This window comes from Falco biarmicus, chromosome 4, assembly GCF_023638135.1.
Source record: "Falco biarmicus isolate bFalBia1 chromosome 4, bFalBia1.pri, whole genome shotgun sequence".
Taxonomy (NCBI): Eukaryota; Metazoa; Chordata; class Aves; order Falconiformes; family Falconidae; genus Falco; species Falco biarmicus.
Window position 1 is genome coordinate 101,517,648 of NC_079291.1, and position 17,203 is coordinate 101,534,850.

Here is a 17,203-nt window from a genome sequence, read left to right on the forward strand (position 1 = left end):
AGTCTCAAAATGCAGATGTTTGTGGGGTGACTGTTCTGCTGTGAAATGCTGTACAAACTGAAGTTCTGCATTTCAAAGATGCCCAGGTTGATTCAGGTTTTGGTGGTATTGGGTGTGCCAGGTTTGCTGTGCTTTTGTTTCTCTTCCCTAGTATTTCCCCTTTAGTTTGTGGCTGACTGCTGCTACCACCCTGTATCTTTCTGAATCCCATCTGAAACAAATCTTTCTGTCCCAGCCTGATTGCTAACACTCATAACCTCACCTTTAACAGTTTTGACACCTGGCATCTTTTTTATTGTTGTCTGTGAAAATGCCTCAGATGACAGAAAGGAGTGGAGAGAATGAACGTGTGAATTATCCCTAGGGAAACTGAGTTCTCTGGAATGGGACAGGGAGCTGGGGAAGTGCAGATAGGATTGTTCTTTTCAGTGGCAGGCTACCTGCTTTTAGAGGGTCTCTGCCATTTGACCCCAACTGTGGCTAGACACGTCTAATGAGGCCAGCTTTCTGCCTTTTCCAGAGTTCGTGGTTACTTGGGATGTGACATATAGTCTTTTGGATCTCTTTTTAGATTACAGCTTTCCAGCTGCATCTCAGAAGGCCCTGCTGAAAGGGAACGGGACACAGGTGAAAGACAACTGGGAAACAGCCACTGTCCAGCCACCGGCAGAATTTGTAGAGTCTGACTTGCACACACCTTTCTCCAGCGCTCTGGAGGAAGAGGAGGGGCTGCTCCCTATAGACCACTCAAGAGGAGCAGTGGAGAGCCTCCAGACCTCCAGGCCAGAGGTTACATCTTCTGAACCAGTGGGCCAAGAGGACTCCTCCTCCCTTCTGTTTTCCACAGCCTCTGCCAGGCCAGGTATTGTGACTGAGGCAGCCATAGGAGGGCAAGAAGAGGACTCTGTTTCTCCAGGCTTAGACCTTGGGAGCAGCATGGGACCAGGTCTTCTGCCTGTGTCCTCTATTTTTTCTACTACTGTTGCTGCAAGGTCTCCCAGTGTTTCAGAAGAGCCCTTTGAGGTGACAGCTGGGGACACGTGGGCTGTTGGGGGAGCAGATTTGGAGCTGACTGTGACTGCCACAAGAGCAGAGCTTGCAGAGACCACAGTGGAGGCTGGTGGGGAAGAACATTCGGCCGGAGAGGAGGTCTCAGAGACCATGGTGGGGTGGGAGATGTTGGAGCCCACGGTGCTAACTGAAATGGAGCAGACAGTGGAAATGCCTGCGGGGACACCCTCTCCTGGAGGCAGCTTCCCAGGCACCCAGACTCTTTCTGGGAGCGAGCAGCACCCCACTTCTTCCGCGTCTCCGTGGGACAGGGCTGATGAACCTGTGCTGGATCCTGTTTGGAATGACACAGAGTCAGCCACTGAGACTGTGACAGCAGAGAGGAGCTTATCACCGCAGGCTGGGGATGCCCGCGTGGCCGTGCTGCCAACAGAGCTGCCCTGGGACTCAGCACAGGTAGCACCGGGAGCAGGGAGTGGGTGGGAGGTTGCAGTGGAGATACCTGGGTACTTCTTTCTTGGCGAGTGTCTAACCTTACCCGCGTCCCTAAGTCTGACTGGTAGAAGTAGCTTCTTCTGTTCACTCAGGCCAAGCTGAATTTTAGGGAGAGTTTTTCACAGCACTTTTTAAGGGTATCCATCACCCTTGCTGAAAGCCTTGACCCCTCACGTCTTCCCCAGCGAATGCTGCACAGAATCCTGCTTCTAATAAACACCTGCCTTCTGGGACATGCACAGCAGCAAAAGCCCCTTGTTTCTTCAGCTTGCATTATTGGAAGCGTCAGGACAAAAATGGCCCCAGGGATTTTTGGAAAGCAAGTGAGAAGGAAGTGCTATTCTTGCTGCTGCTGCCTGCAGGGAGCAGATGCAGAGCAGGTGGAGGAGGGTACAGCAATCTGTGAGGATGCTGGTCTAGGAGAGCTCGTGGGAGAGGAGGTGTGAGGTGAACTGCAGTTCCTGAATCCAGCAAACTGGTAAAGGGAAGCTAGGTAGCAGGAGCTGACTGGTGAGGAAGTGACAGGGGAAGTTTTTAATTTTCCTTTCTGCCCCATGGTACTCAGGAGCCTGAGCAAGTGACTTAGTCCCTCTGTGTGTCCTATCCTGCCTGCAAAGTGCCACTCTGTCTTCCTAGTTTAAGGACCACAGAGGCTCCTGGTGAGGTTTATGTTGTGTTAGGTGCTGATCACGTACAGAATAAGACTGCAGGCTAGAGAGCTTTCCACTGAGTTGTCCTGGAGTTTAGATAGAGGTGGAAGGTAAGCTGGGCTGTGCCCGGCTGGCACAGTAACCTTGTCCCTGCCCCATGCACTAGCACTGAAATGGTGATTCCTCCTTCGTAGAGGGAGTTAGAGGACATTTACATCCTTTGAGAAGTGCTTCTTGGGGGTATGGCACAGCTCCGTGCTCCTGTCCCTTGTGTACCCTGTGCTTTCAGCAGGAGAGCTGCATTTGCTGCCTGAACACAGCTGTCTCTCTTGTCTCTCCAGGTGATCTGCAAAGACTGGAGCAACCTTGTGGGGAAAAACTACATCATCCTGAATATGTCGGATAACATTGACTGTGTAAGTCAGTCCAAAGAGATTTGATGGCATGGGAGGAATAGCACTTAGAGAAGTGGAGGCAGGCACAGCTCTTGCTGTCTGCTTTCACCACAAAACATTTTAAAGGCGCTAAATCTCAACTGCCTTATAGAGGCTGTGGAGAGAAGGGGAGGAGGACAGAAATATTCTTGCTCCCCAGAAGGGAAAAGAGTGGGTGGAGAGAGATGATTTTGCTCAAAGTCTAGCACATGTCAGTCCCATATTGGATCTTTTACCAACTTCTGGCTGTTAGTCTGTGCCAGTCAGTACCTAGATTGTCATGAGACATGAGAGCTTTTAACATTGCACCTTTTGCTGGTAGGAAATATGGCAGGATTGAAGTGCAATTCTTCCCTCTTTTTCCTTTTCCTTCCCCTCCTTCCAGGATACAGTAACGTTCCTCTGATGGCTCAGAGGAACAGGGACTCCCCATTTGCAGTGTGAATGGTTCAGTGTCAAGCAGCTGTCACTAAATCTTCCTTAAGTGCCTCTTCTCCCCATCCTGTTATCTTGTGTGTTATCTGGGTCTGTTAGCCAGCCACGCTCTGCTAATCCAATGCCTGTCCATCCATCCCCATAAAGCTGCAGTTAATTCATGAGCCCAGAGCCCCTTGTGGATCCCTGGTAAAAGGGCTCGTTCACCTCTGCTGGGCCTTTTATCAGGCACTTTAAAACCAGTTGTGAAAGGCCTGGGGTCAAGGTGCATTTCATAATTCTAAGAAATGATTATGAGCCTGACAGCCCAAGACTGAAATGTTTCATCAGGGAACTGTGTTCTGGCCTCGTGTATCAGCACTATGGCTTTCTGTGGCTCTTGCTCTGGGCAGAGCTGCATGGTTTTGTTACTGCAGGGTGGCTCTGTGATGCTGACCCATTTCCACTGCTGGTGAGTTGTTTGGTTTGGGGTTTTTTTGGTCTTTTTTTTTTTTTTTTTTAAGGTGAACTTTTTGGGGACTTGGAAAATGGGAATTCCTGTACACAGTAAAGCATACTGACTGCTTTAAGGGTAGATGAAAAGTCATTCTCTTCCCTCCTGATTTCAGCAAACCAGTTTGGAGGGTTTTAAGTATTGCTGCTACAGTTCACAATTGCAACTCAGAAGATCATCATAGAATGATTTGGTTTGGAAGGGACCTGAAAACCAGAGTCCTGCTGCCTGGTTTCCTCTGTGTCCTAGTCCCCGTTGCTCTTTCTCCCATCTCTGTGGAGTTTAAATGCTGGTTTATTTTGTAATATGTAGTAGCTTCCTTCCTGTGGTCACTTGCATTTGTGTTGTTTAAACCACTGGAAGGGCAAGAACTGAAAAGCAGATGTGTCTTGACCAAATTATGTCATTACTGTTGAGTCCTCAGTTCTGCCTTGCTGAAAGAAGACAGTGCCCTGGGATAAGCAGGACTGAACTGTTTTTCTACTTGATTTCATGTTTCAAAACATATTTCCTAGTGAATGATTTGTGCTGTCCTCCCTCTTATTCAAAGGGACACTTGTCAACATACATATTTTTACATGATCATTGCCTCTTTCCCTGCCTCCCATTAACACTTTGTATGGCTGAAGCTGGAATCGAGCTCTTCTCCTTCCACTGATGTTGATGTAGTTTGTTTCCTACCCGTGGTAATTTGCTCAGTTTGGGCAGCTCACCGACCCTTTGCCTGTCCCTTTTTTGTTTTCTGGTTTCTTTATCTGAGCCCTTTGGTGTTTGGATCTCTAGGGTCACCAGGGAGAACCTGCATTGCAAGTGCTGTAGTTGAAATTAATGTGAATGGGGATTTCCCGCACATTTCCTATGTTTTGATGCCCTGATCTGGTGCAGTACCGAGTCCCACTGAAAAGCTGAAGGACAAGGAGGATGCTTAACCCCTTCCAGAGGGATGCACCTTGAGCTTTAATATTCTTCATAGTGCCAGGCTTTTACCTGCTGCGGGGATGATGTCTGTGTTGATGGGTTAAGCTGGCAGCCCATTTATCTTCCTAATGGGCTCTGGGCAAGGGAATCACTTCAGTCTCTCTCTGGGCACATCTCCCACTCAATATATCTGAGAATTTTGCCCAAGTGAGGACTGCAGGATCCTGGAAGTTCAGTGGAACCTGGCTGTGCGTCAGGAGATGACCTCCACCTCGGTCCATGTGCCTTCTGGCTCCTTCACAGATCCCTTTTCTCCACGATGGAAAATTTATCAGTGCTCTGCAGCCTTTGCTTTCCCCATCAGTAGAAATATCTCACTTCTGTCCTCCTCCTGCTCTTGGGCTTAGCTGCTCCCCTTCCCTCTGCATCCCCCAAAACAGCTGCAGGCTGGTGGCGGGCCTGCGGGCAGGAGCTGCAGCTGGGCATCCTGGTGCTGCATCCTGGCGCTGCATCCTTGCGCTGCTGCTGCATCCCTGTGCCGAAAGCCCTAACCTGGTGAGACGAGGCACTGCCGGGCCCTTGTGATTCAGGCCCCAGCTATCGGTGTCTTTTCCAATTAGGCCATTTTCGGCACAGGCCTGTGCCTGCCCTGAGTGCTTTGAATTGCCATGGCAACAAGCGCTCTCCATTTTATTAATCATCTATGTGGCCTTCAGGTTGGCATGGCAACTGGAGATAAGAATAGAAACACAGGAGTAAGAAAGCGGCAAAGGAGCCCGCCGAGGGATGGCTGGAGCATGTCAGGCTGAGCAGCACCCGCTGACCCAGCGCTGGCTGCTTCCTTCTTGCCTTACACGAGAATGTCGCTTCAGGATCCCCATGTGCCGGGGGAGCCAGGCTTGGCGTGGGGTGGGGTGTGTGGTGGCTGCAGGAGCTGAGGAGGGGGGTTAGTGTGTTGGGGGTAGGCAGGTGGGTCCAGCCTGCAGTGCTGGGGACGTGCTGGGGAGCGTTGTGCCAGGTTTAGCACTGCTGGGTTTGGGGGTCTCAGCCCTGCACTGTGCCAGCCCTGCACTGCTACATCTGCCCTGTTCCCACCGTGTGCTCACCAGGGTCCCTTTCCTGTGGCAGGAGGAGTTTCGGCTGGAGAGAGGTCCCCAGCTGTTGGCACTGGTGGAAGACGCCTTCTCCAGACAAGCAGATGGACTGCAGGACCGCTGGCTGATCTCTCTGAGCAAACCCAATGAGAACGACAAGCACTTGCTAATGACACTGGCAGGGGAACAGGGTAAGTGCTGGGAGAAGGAGCCTTCCTGTGACAGGGGCTCCCAACTGGAGGTACTCAGCCGTGTTGGAAGGAGCTTTTGCTTTCCAGTTCTTTTCAGTCCCACCAGTTCCCAGTGTTAACTGGAATTGAAGGATGTGGAGGGGGACTGAGGACACGACTTTTTCTTCACATCTACCTCCTGGCTTGTCCCTCACTGATTGCACGAAGCTCTGTCTTCTGCGCTTCGCCTCCTGCTTTGCTGCCTCCCTGGTTTGCCTTCAGTTGAGCATCTACCAGCTTTCTCCCAATGCTTGTATACTATCCTCCATGGGCAGGCCACTGCGATGGCAGGATGTGACACCCAGCTCTTAGTTCACTTCTTAACTTAAGAATTAAGTCGTGTGTGAACTGGGCCAGTCCTGGTGGTTCCTCCCCTGCATCCCCAAAGAAGCAAAAGCTGTCAGTGAAAAGCGGGCTGGGCTGGAACATTTTACCATCTCTTTAATCTCTTTTTGGTAAAGGGATGCTTTTGCTGCCTGCTTAGTGATGGAGGCCTCTGGTGTTGACATTACGGCCTACATGGAAAAAAATCCCAACAGTATTCTAAAATGCCCCACAGTGATAGGAAAGTAGAGGAATGTTTAAGTAGTATTTGCTGTATTGGTGCCTTAAATCATTGCATCTCTCCCAAGCCCTTGGGCTGGACCATGTGCCAATGAAAAGGCTTTGGTGAGTATTTGTTCTTCTAAAGTGAAACCTTCATGCCCTCATGAGAAGGGACGTCCTGGAGAAGAAAACAGGTCTCAACTCCAGCAGCACAGCCAGGCTGGGAGATATCCCTGAGTTTAGAACCTTGGGAGCTGAAGTATTTTGTGCACTGAAGAATTATACTTCTGTTCAGTCCCTCTTTTTACTGCTGTGCAAGTGAAGGGAGAAATGGGCCTCAGCCTCTAAATCTTCCCCATCTGCACCTGCTCTCCTGGCTGGGAGAGCATCCTGGGAGCTGTTAGGGAAGGAGGGTCCCAGGAGGAGGTGGCTCAGTGTGGGCTGGTGGCTCCCTGGCTGAAGCTGCCCACCTCCTGCAGCCTCTGCTGTTGTGCCAGGCATGCCGCCTTGCCAGGCTGCTCTGCAGAGCAAAACACCGCTGCTAAAGGTGAGCATTGGTGAATAAAGTAAAGTAAATGAGTGAGCATGGACCTCTGTGAGAACATCTCAAGTGCTGCAACTCAGGATCAAGTTGCTGTGGGTGGGGAGGTGGGCAGCATAGGCACCTGCCTCCATGATTTCTTGGGTGTTGCTGCTTGCTCCCAGAGCAGACACAGAGCCCAAGAGCTGCTGTGGCTGTGGGGAGGGTAACTGGGTGCCTCTGGTATCACTTTGTGCCTGGATTTTTTTTACTCCTTTAAAGAATATCTGGAGGTATCCTTGTCTGTGGTCCTTGTGTTCTTTCAGCCTCCTAATATAAAGTGTCAATGAAAAAAAATGTGTCCTCCCCTGCATCCATTGTGTTGGGGATTTCATATTGATGAATACATCTGACTGAGCTGACCTGAGTCAAGAGCAGCACTGATCTCTTCTTCTCCTTTACAGGTGTCATCCCTACAAAAGATGTTCTTATGGCACTGGGGGACATTAAGAGGAGCTTAGCTGAGGTAAAAGCCTGTCTGCCTGCATCTACTTGTTAAGACTAGCTATACAATTAAAATAAGCAACTTGAAAACCAGGAGCATATCTCAGCCTAACAGAGTGCTGAACCCACAGCAGGCAAACAGATGAGTCAGACACTTGGCAAACTCCCTTCTCCCCTCTCTGGTAATTGCCAGGCCATCAAATGTCTGCTCCTATTAAGAGAGTAACTATGGGTTATTCCCTCCCTGCTTTTCTGGCTTCATTGTGAAGCTGCTTTTCACGCATTCATTTTGTTGGGATACTTGGTCCCATCCCTTCTACATTACTGCCAGTGGCAATGTGGGTGCTGCAGACTCCCAGATCCGGCCCTGCTTACCCTACAGCTGATTTACATACATTGGCTTCTCTCTAGCTCAGGCTTTGCTGAAGAAGGTGGGAGTCTCTAGTAGATGAGACACATTCATACACCTCCTTCCTACAACCTCAGGGTCTGCATTTCACTCCTTTAGATGGCTGCCTACACAGGGGCAGGCAGAGGACCAGAGGCGATGGACGCCAGGCTCCTCTGCCAGCCACCTCTAGCCCTCGTGTATTCCCTTCTAACCCTGGACAGCTTGGAAGAGGTTCGGGATGAGGACAAATTAATCCCGTGATCTCTTTGCCCCTTAGAGTTCTGGGATATGTAGGCACTGACAGCCTGATTCTGCTCAGGTTTTTTACACTACTGGAGTAATTCTGCTGATTTTAGCAGCGGAGTTGGGCCACTGCCTTGCTGGCTGTCTGTTCTCGGGTTTTTCCCTGACCTAACAAACTGGTGCAGTTAGACAAAGCAAATTAAGTGCTCAGTGCTGTATTGATTGGCTTACACCAGAGAAAGTGCGAAAAGCCAGCCCTGTAGAAAATGTGCGTCTGAAGTATCAGCAGCTAGAACTGTACAGAAAGAAGGATTTGTGCTGGTGCAAGGTTTGACTTTGCAACTGTGACCCTATGTTAACGTGCATCCTACTGGAGCAGCCTTGCCACATGCCTTCGACTCTCTGGCTCTATCAATAAATGAAACGCTGCTCATCGCACTGACCTTGTGCTAGCAGAAGACTGGAGAGAGGAGGGAGGATATTCTCTTTACACCCGTCATACTTACTATCGAATTGATACGTAGCCTGTTTGAAATCTGCCAAGTCACTGGGACTGATGTTGGGCTTTGTTTGTTGACAGCCACAGGGAGGCCCTTTCTAGGGCAGCTATTCCGAAGCTTTTTTGGATCAGTGGGCAGCTGTCCATTCTCAAGACCTCGGAAAGAGCACTATGCCCTCTTAGGACCAAAGCTTTAATGGAAACCTATTTATGATGGTTATATTCTCTGTCAAACAGTCACAAAAGCACCCATCAGTGGTCATAGTTTGTCACGGGAACTCTTAATCTTGGCCAGTTTCTCTTATGAAAGCCTCCTTGTCTTGCACATAGGTGTGATCTTCGTGCACGTGATCAAGATAAGATTGTGCCTGCTGTCACTTGCTGACTTGTTAGCTTTTGTGCAAGGTGGTTTTGTATTTAGTTATGCACCTTCTAGTCATGTAAGACAGCATACATCCTGACTCCCCAGCCGTGGCTTTTAGTTCTTCTGTCCTGTCCTTGGACCCTGGAAAGTCTGAACAGGATCCCACCAGGCTGCAGGCCAGGGGATTTAGTGTACTCCTTGCTTCCTTGCAGATTGGCATCCAGAACTACTCAACGACCACAAGCTGCCAGTCGCACCCCAACCAGACACGCAGTGATTATGGGAAACTCTTTGTTGTACTGGTGATCATTGGCTCCATCTGTGCCATCATCATTGTATTGGGACTCATATACAACTGCTGGCAGAGACGCCTGCCCAAGATGAAGAACATGGTGAGTACTGGACAGGTGGAGAAGGTGGCTAGACTCTTAGCCCTTGGGATGGAGGGGACTGGAAAGTTAAGAGGGAGATTGCTTTCCCCTGTCCACCTATGGGACATCGCTGGATACACTACTGGAGCAGCAAGGAAGCCCATTCAGGCGTAAGAGAGATGCATACCTGTGCCTTGATGTGCTCAGGACAGCTCATTCCACTGTGAGGGCTGGGCTAGGAGTAGATTTATCTTTTCCCCCTGACCTTGCAAAGTCCTCGGTGACCCTCATAGCCTCGTCTGCTTGTGCTTCTCAGCAGCGTTGAGACCTGTCTCTTTTGTCTCCGTTTGTGTTCCTCTTGTCCTTTGCAGTCACACGGCGAGGAGCTGCGCTTTGTTGAGAACGGCTGCCATGACAACCCCACCTTGGATGTGGCCAGCGACAGCCAGTCAGAAATGCAGGAGAAGAAGCCAAGCGTGAACGGTGGAAACACCATCAATGGCCCTGACAGCTGGGATGTCCTGATCAATAAGCAGGCGAGCGAGGATGTAGATGTGTTTGAGGAAGACACACATCTTTAGAAAAACAAGGGAGGGAACCACCCCCTTAAATACACTTGTGTCTCTCCTATCTTGACTGATGGACCACAGGATCAGGTGGCTTCTCAGGAACTTCTTAAAGGCTTGGAACAGGTCAAGTCTTTGGGCAAGTTTTCCCAGTAGAAGTTCTGAGGTTGCATCTGAGGCTTGGAGCCAGGAGGATCACTGAAGAGGGAAGCGGGAGGGGTGGGTTTGTAGGTCTGTGTGTGTGTGTTCCTATCAGTAGCACCAATGCTTTCATCACCTTTAAATGCACTTACTGTAGCTCTCTGGTAGTGGCTGAGAGTGGCTAGGCTTGAGAAGCAAGGTGGTGAGGCTAAGCCTGCCACCAAAAACCCAGCTTTGGGGGGTAAATTCACTTCAGGAGTCCAGCTGGAGTTATGGCAGCCAGATCCTGACCTTGAGATCACATTCAGTCCCTGCAGGTGCAGTAAAACCTGTGCATTCTGCATGGAGGGGAGCCAAGACTCAGTCGATGTCCTGGGCTGAGTTTCCATTCCACATGTGAAAAGAGGTTTTCTAGTGCTCTAGCATTCAGCTGCTAATTAAGAGGTTTTCTAGTGCTCTAGCATTCAGCTGCTAATTAGATGGGCTGATGTTTACATTGGGGAAAATACCCCACTGTCATCTCATTTCCCCCGTTGCACCACAAACAGCCCCATTCCCTTTTTCAGCTCCACAGCTCCAAGCTGAGTTTGCAAATTTTGAGCACTTTACCCTTGCTTGACTGATTGCAGAGAATTCAGTGCCATGGTGCAGCATCTTAGCTGGAAATTTGCTTTAGGTTGGAGAGTTGCTCAAAAAGGACGTTCACATGCCTCTTCCACGCAACAGCCTGTGAAGTCAGCAGCAAAATCTCCCTTGTCCAAGTCTCAGTTTTAGACTGGCAGGCCTTCTCCACTCCTGTTTTCCAGCATAGTTTGGTTTCAGTTGGTCTTTTTGAGGTCAATGTAAAGATTATGTGAGACTTTTTAAACAGGGAGAAAAGTAAAAACTCGGAAACAGGTAAATTTCTGGTCCTTTTGTTTCCTTTTCAGCATCCTGCCTGGAGGGGGAGGGGAATCTTTAATGTCCCACAGGTGTAAATCAGGGTAACATCTTTAAAATCACTGCATTTAAGCAAGTGTAAAAGCCAGTTCTGATGAGATGAGAATCAGATCTAAGAGCTCCCTAATGAACGTTTCTCAGGCATGCCTCAGGCAACTTTGAGGCTTCAGCTCCCTGAAGACACGTGATAAAAGGCACGTGAATATGCATAATTGTTCTCTGAGCCCTACCTAAACGGAGACTCAGTACCGTCAAGCCTGAAATCCCAGAACATTTGTTTCTTCTGTCATCGAGGGATTGAGGGACTTGCTTCGGTCAGAGGCAACAGTGCCGTATTCCTCTCTGTTACGGTGACCTGCATGCTTGCTTACTGCAAGATGCAGCTTCACATTTGGTCTTTAAGGGAACCTTTGTACAGAAGGACCCCAGATGTGCAGCCTGATGCTGAGCCTGTAAAACTATCCCTGTATGTATAGATATTTTTAGCATGTTCATCCCTGATGTGAGTGCCTGAAGTCAAGGTACAGGAGTCTGTTGTTTCATTTTGCATAGCGCTTTGCATACAGACTGAATCACAGATCGCCTTGATGTAGGACCACGTGATATCAGTCTATTAGGGATTCAAGGAAGGTGATAGCCTTTGGTTTCCTATCCAGATTCTGGTTTTCAGTCTTTTTATCCTGCCTCCATACCTTTCCCTGTGTTTTGTAGGAGGTGGTGGTCGTCAGCTCCTTTTGTATCTTGGTAGGGTTGCAGAGATGCTCAGAGGAGTTCCCTTTCCTGCCCCAGCAGTTGATAATGGGGACCAGTCCATGTACGTGGACAGCCACATGTGGCCCTTCTCTGATCACCCCTCGCTGATGGCTCCTGCTGAGTTTGATGGGTCTGTGTGGTGAAACTGCACAAGTTCAGTGGCTGTGTTGATGGCACTTTGGGGCTCACAGGATTAAATGCAAGTTGTTGTTACAATATGGTAAGTTAAAGCATGGAGTTAAAATTTGAGTTTGTATAAGCACTTAGCATAACAGGGCCTGGCATGGCTGTGGCCTTTAGGCAGTTTCACTGTATAAATGTTTCTAAGTCCAATAATCCTCATTAAATATGTTTTTAATGCCCAGTGGCTATTAAAAAGATAACACCACCAATCCAATGTGAATCAGTTCACCCCCAAAGCACTTCCTTGGTGCACGTCATTGCTAGGAGCTGCTTTGCTGCCCTGTCCTCTTTCCACTTGACTAATTCAGAGAAGCAACAAGGTGCTGATAAAGCAATGCTGCTGGCTGGGTTCAGCACCTCCTGATCTGGTGTAGAGTCTTCAAACTTTAAAGAAACCAAGCTCTCTCCTGCATCCGGAGCATCCAGGCGATCTTATTGTCTAAGGGTGGCTGTCACAAGGCTGAGAACAATCTTTTGGCTGTCTCTGACAGCGTGCACCTGGCTGTATGATCTGTTTAGCTCCAGAAATCCACTGATTAATAGCCTTTCATTTTAGTCTGGTGATACTTTTTATACCTTTACCATTTGGGTTTTCTCTGTATCGGTTTTTTTGCACTAGGCTGATCTTGTTAAGTCGATTGCACTGTTGTCCCTCTCCCGCCAGCCTTGCAGAGACAGGACCTGCAGGCTGGGGAGCACTGCAGAGGCTGCTGACAGCCCACTTAGCTCTGTTCAGTGCTTGGGTTTCTAGCTCTGCACAGAGGGGGTTTAAAGAGGAAGAGAAACTTTGTCTTAGCATTTGTAACAGGAAGCTTTTCTATCACCTTAATGTAGTTAAACTTCTTTTTAAGAAAAACTGTCAAAGCTGGACTTCTCAGAGCGGTGGCCAGACCTGGACTTCCCAGGCGACAGAGCAGATGCAGGAGACAAAATAATTCGTGGAAAACTGTTTTCCACCTATTGGGACTTCAGTGCCCATCGTCCAAACGTTTGATCGCACTGACACCTGCTGGCTGCTGGAAGTTGAAGACGAAACATAAAAATCAGAAAAGAGAAAGGACTTTTCCCCGCTCTTAGCTGTGGGTGTTTGTTTCCTTTGATTTGCCTAGGACGGTCACCTGCTTCATTCACGAGGGGTTTGCTGGACTCGCCTGTGAGCAGGGGCGCTTGCACCTGGCACATAAGGGGTGGTTTGTATGAGGACATCCCCATCTGCAGAGCAATGAGATGGGACATCCCCTGGAGACCCTGGGTAGCAATACCGGGTTTCAGCTCCATCTCCCCACTTTCTCCTCCGCTTGCACCCTCTCCTCTCGGGCAGCACAGCCAGAAAGCAGAGGCTCTGGCTTGAAATGGAGGTGTTTCTTCAGAGAGAGAATCAGGTGCAGGTGTGAAGAGCTTTGTGCCCCAGGGAATGCTGGCAATGGTGTTGGCTGGGTGCACAGCCAAGATCAGAGTGGCTGTCTGTCTCTGTGGGATGGTGGCCAGATGTGGTCTGGGATAGCCAAGCTGCATATTACTCTGAGATGTTGCCCAGATGTCTGGAAAATTGTCCATAATATGGAGTCCGATGGGCGCTAGGACTTTGCGTCCTGCAGACCGCCTCATGGTATGTAGGGTGTAAAGGAACAATGAGAAGTGACCCCAGTACCTATGCTGTGGAGTATGTAATGCAGGTTGAGAATACAGTTCAAGATCCCATCTTGAGGATCCCTCCAGGCAAAGGATGCAGTGTGAGATGGATATGTTACAGTGTGGATTATTGCAGTATGACCTTAGAGCATCGCAGCAGGATCCCACTGCAACCACTGCCATCAGCAGGGAGTCTGTTCCCGTCCGCCTTTGCAGCCACGCAGAAGCACCTCTTTCCTTCACAGAGGGTTTGGGGGCAGCTCAGACAGAGACGACAAGCACCTTCATCCGTGCTGGCTCATGAGAGCCTCGTGGGCCCAGCTCTGCTCCCAGCCAGGCTCCCAGCCGTTCTTCTCAACACCCTCATTCCTGCTGGACCTAAACTGTCTGCCAGCCCTGGCCACTGCTTGGGATTGCTGCCGGAGAACACTTAGAAACACTCGCGTCTGGCCCTGGAAGCGACAGGGTTGTGGTTTTGTTTTCTTTGCAATAAAACGCACCTCCTGGGTGTCTGAACACCGACCTGTGCAGTGCTTTGCTTGGGTGCATCTGGTCACACGGTGTGGGCCAGGGTCCTCACCCCCAGCCCCACAGGGCCCTCCTTAGTCCTCGAATGGCAGGCTGCTGTGGGAGCCCTGAGCCAGGCCGGGTGCCCGGGATGTGGGAACTGGCTCTTGGTGTGGGGTGACGATCCTAGTCTGTGGGTTGTCCCTTGCCCTGTCCTCGCAGGGCCAGCCCAGGGACCCTCTTCCCTGCCAAGGTGCCTTAGCATGAGCCTCTTGCAGAGCAGAGCCCCTGCATGTGTGTGCACCTCTGTGCCACGTGTGTCCCTGTGCCACGTGTGGCCCCGAGCAGGTGTCCCCAGCCAGCTCCCTGCCATCCCACGTGTGGTCTGGGACCCTGCTGCCACGTGTCCCAGGCCCCCTCCACGTTCTGGACCGGGGCCCCCCCTATACTTGTTCTAGAACAGACCGCCCCCCCTCCCCTTTCACGTGTCGCGGAGCAGCAGCACCCCCATCCCACGCGTGTCCTGGAGCAGCCCGCCCCGCCCCGCCCCACCCGTGTCTCCAGCGGGCAGTTGCTCCTCCGAGCCGCCTGGGGCGCTGCGGGCGCGGCGCTGGGCCAGCTCAGCAGCGGGGCCGCTCCGCCGCCGCCGCCCCGCCCGCCCCCGTGTTTACATCCGCCGCCGCTTCCGTCCGGCCGGCGCTGCCCCTCCGGCCCCTTCCTCGGCTCGGCTCGGCCCGGCCCGGCCCGTTGCGGCTGCCCACCGCTCTCCGCGTCAATGCGGCGCCGCCGCCCCGCGGCCTGCCCCGGCCATGGACACCAGCGACCTGTTCACCAGCTGCAAGAAGGGGGACGTGAGCCGCGTGCGGTGAGGCGGGCTGGGGCCGAGCGGCCGGGACCGGGGCGGGCTCCCGGCGTCCCCCCATGAGCGGCTGCCTCAGGCGCCCGGGGAAGCGGGACGGGCCTGGCGGGGCAGCCCGGCCTCGCCGTGCCGCCTTACGGCCGCCCCTGGCCCTGCCCTGGCCGCGGGTCTGTGGCGGCCCCCAGTGTCCCTGGGCAGCCGCCGGGCCGGGAGGGGCCTGGGCTGGGAAACAGAAATGTACGCGCCCTGCTTTCTGCCGAGGGGTTGTGTGTACACTGCGTGTTTGTTAGTGTTCTTAGGCTTGTATGAGGTTTGCCTGTTTTCTTACAGTTCAGGCACCTGAACGCCAGGCAGATATGGTGTACTTGATCAGCGTGGACGCTGCCTGTGGCCGTGTCCTTGCAAAAGCCTTTTCAGCTGCTCTTTCTCTACCGTTGGAAACTGTGTTTGCATCGGCAGGAAGCTAGATTTCTGGGAAGTAAACGTGGCATTATTTAGACACCTTGTGCTGTAGACTGGGGTAGTATCTCTGAGAAATACCAGGCTCCAAAATGTTAGGTCAGGTCTCCTTGCTCCTGCTGGAGCAGTGTGGCTTCGCTGCAGTGAGTCAGGTCAGCAATCAGACGGGCTCATCTGCACCATGAGTGGATGTTGTAATGCAAAGACCCAGCGCCTACAACAGACTCTTCTGGTGCATCTCGTGGTTTGACTCTTAAGACTGTTCTTCACCTTTTGATCCTACTTGATTCTTCCAGCTCCCAACATGCAGATCTTCCCAGATAATCAGAGGAGCCTCTCTGTTCCAAGGTGCTTGCTAATGAGGGATAAATAGGCAGAGAGAGGAGGTCTGGGGAACCTTGTTACCAGTTGTGTGTTCATGTTAGGTTAATTCACTGCAAGCAGTATATTGCAGGTTTAACGTAGAAGGAGGGGCCCTGCAGGTGGCCTTGCAGAGGCTTAAGATGACCAGCATAGAAGCAATAGTGGAGAAATAGTTGGTGTGGGGATGCTGTCAAAGCAGAGGGGATAAATTGATCACATGGAACTGAGTAGAAACGAGCTGAGTTGCTTGGGATTTTGAATGCGGTCAAAGGGGCCTGAAGTTTGAGACGGGAAAGACATGTGAGTGATAGGAAGTGAAAGGGAGGACTGATGTGGTGGATGAGGTAAAAAAGCAACGTGAGAATCTTTGTGAAGGCTTGAGAGGGACTTTTACACGTGATTAGGAGAGATGGTTGTTGCAGTAGTTGGGGATAGGCTATGACATGAGCCAGGCTGTGTGAGGAGATTTGTGTGCAAGGCAAAGGCTGGCTTCTAGAGGTGCCAAAGAGGGAGCATTGGCAGTGTTTGATACAGCCTAAATGTGCAGGACAAGGAAGTGGCAGAAATTAAGAGCAATCTGGAATGACACTTGTGGGAAGAGAAGCCTCAAAGAGGATGGGTGTCTGGCCTTGGCCTTGTAAATTTGACCACTTATTCATAAGCATCCAGGCTGTGGGCATTGTTGGAGAATGTGAAGGAACTGCTGAAGTGCTCAGGCTTCTTTTTTGATTGCTGCCCTGTTGGGGGTCAGCAGGGGGTGGGTTTGAGTCTCATCTTTCCCTCTGTGCTCCACTTAAGATTGAAGGAAGCTATTGCTGCAGAATGCCATTCTTTGGGTTGAGGATTTCACTGATGCCCCTTCAGCCATAGCTGACAGCTCCCCAAGTCAAATGCAACGCCCTGTCATACCTTAGGAAGTTACTGTAGAAACTCACAGTTAGGTCTTTTGAAAGAGGAGAATGGGACTGACTTAGTAGCTGCATGAAGTTATAACTTTGCTCTCCCTTTTCTTCCAGATACCTTCTTGAACAGCGAGATGTGGAAATTAATGTCCGTGATAAATGGGACAGTACACCTCTGTGAGTCCTGCAGCCTAGAGCGCTGGCTGGGTGGGAGGGGAGGGCTTTCAGAGCTCTTTTGCTCCCTCTGCATCAGCTGCTAGGAGCATCATTACGAAACATCTCAGGTTCAGCTTTTTGGGAGATTTGGCTACATATTTCCGCTTCTCTTCTCAGCGGGTGCTGTGTTAAATATGGCTTTGTCTCCTCATCTGACTGATGCTTGCTGTAGTAATGCTCAGAAGGGTGGTTAATTTTGTGACCAAATTACCTTAATTGAACAGTCTGCTCTTGGCCTTGGTTAGGCTTTTTCCCGCCTCAAAGTCTATGGCATTCTAGCAGGTCTTTTCAGGTGAAGGCTTGGCCATCACAGTCTGTCTGGCAAGGCTGTGAACACGCAGTAGGTACTGAGGAATCCCCATGCCGAGGAGGGTAGTGTGACCTTTTTACCTCCTCACATACCCATGTCAAAAATGCATTTAGACATCTGCATTATATTTAGAATACAGAATGACTTCCCAAAGTAAAGGTAGAATAACATTTGC

At 50.8% G+C, this 17,203-nt stretch overlaps 2 protein-coding genes across 2 annotated transcripts in view; both read left to right on the plus strand.

Moving 5' to 3' along the window:
* Window positions 1-13,934, plus strand: part of PODXL2 (podocalyxin like 2) — a 33,586-nt gene extending 19,652 nt beyond the window's left edge. Inside the window, exons 3-8 of the mRNA XM_056338211.1 lie at window positions 572-1,467; window positions 2,498-2,572; window positions 5,565-5,721; window positions 7,291-7,352; window positions 9,040-9,219; window positions 9,570-13,934. Of these exons, the coding sequence (XP_056194186.1) occupies window positions 572-1,467; window positions 2,498-2,572; window positions 5,565-5,721; window positions 7,291-7,352; window positions 9,040-9,219; window positions 9,570-9,779 (1,580 nt within the window). The 3' untranslated portion in view covers window positions 9,780-13,934. The remainder of the gene's footprint in view (window positions 1-571; window positions 1,468-2,497; window positions 2,573-5,564; window positions 5,722-7,290; window positions 7,353-9,039; window positions 9,220-9,569) is intronic.
* A 647-nt stretch (window positions 13,935-14,581) lies between these two features.
* ABTB1 (ankyrin repeat and BTB domain containing 1) overlaps window positions 14,582-17,203 on the plus strand; it is a 28,573-nt gene continuing 25,951 nt past the window's right edge. Inside the window, exons 1-2 of the mRNA XM_056337179.1 lie at window positions 14,582-14,784; window positions 16,617-16,679. Of these exons, the coding sequence (XP_056193154.1) occupies window positions 14,729-14,784; window positions 16,617-16,679 (119 nt within the window). The 5' untranslated portion in view covers window positions 14,582-14,728. The remainder of the gene's footprint in view (window positions 14,785-16,616; window positions 16,680-17,203) is intronic.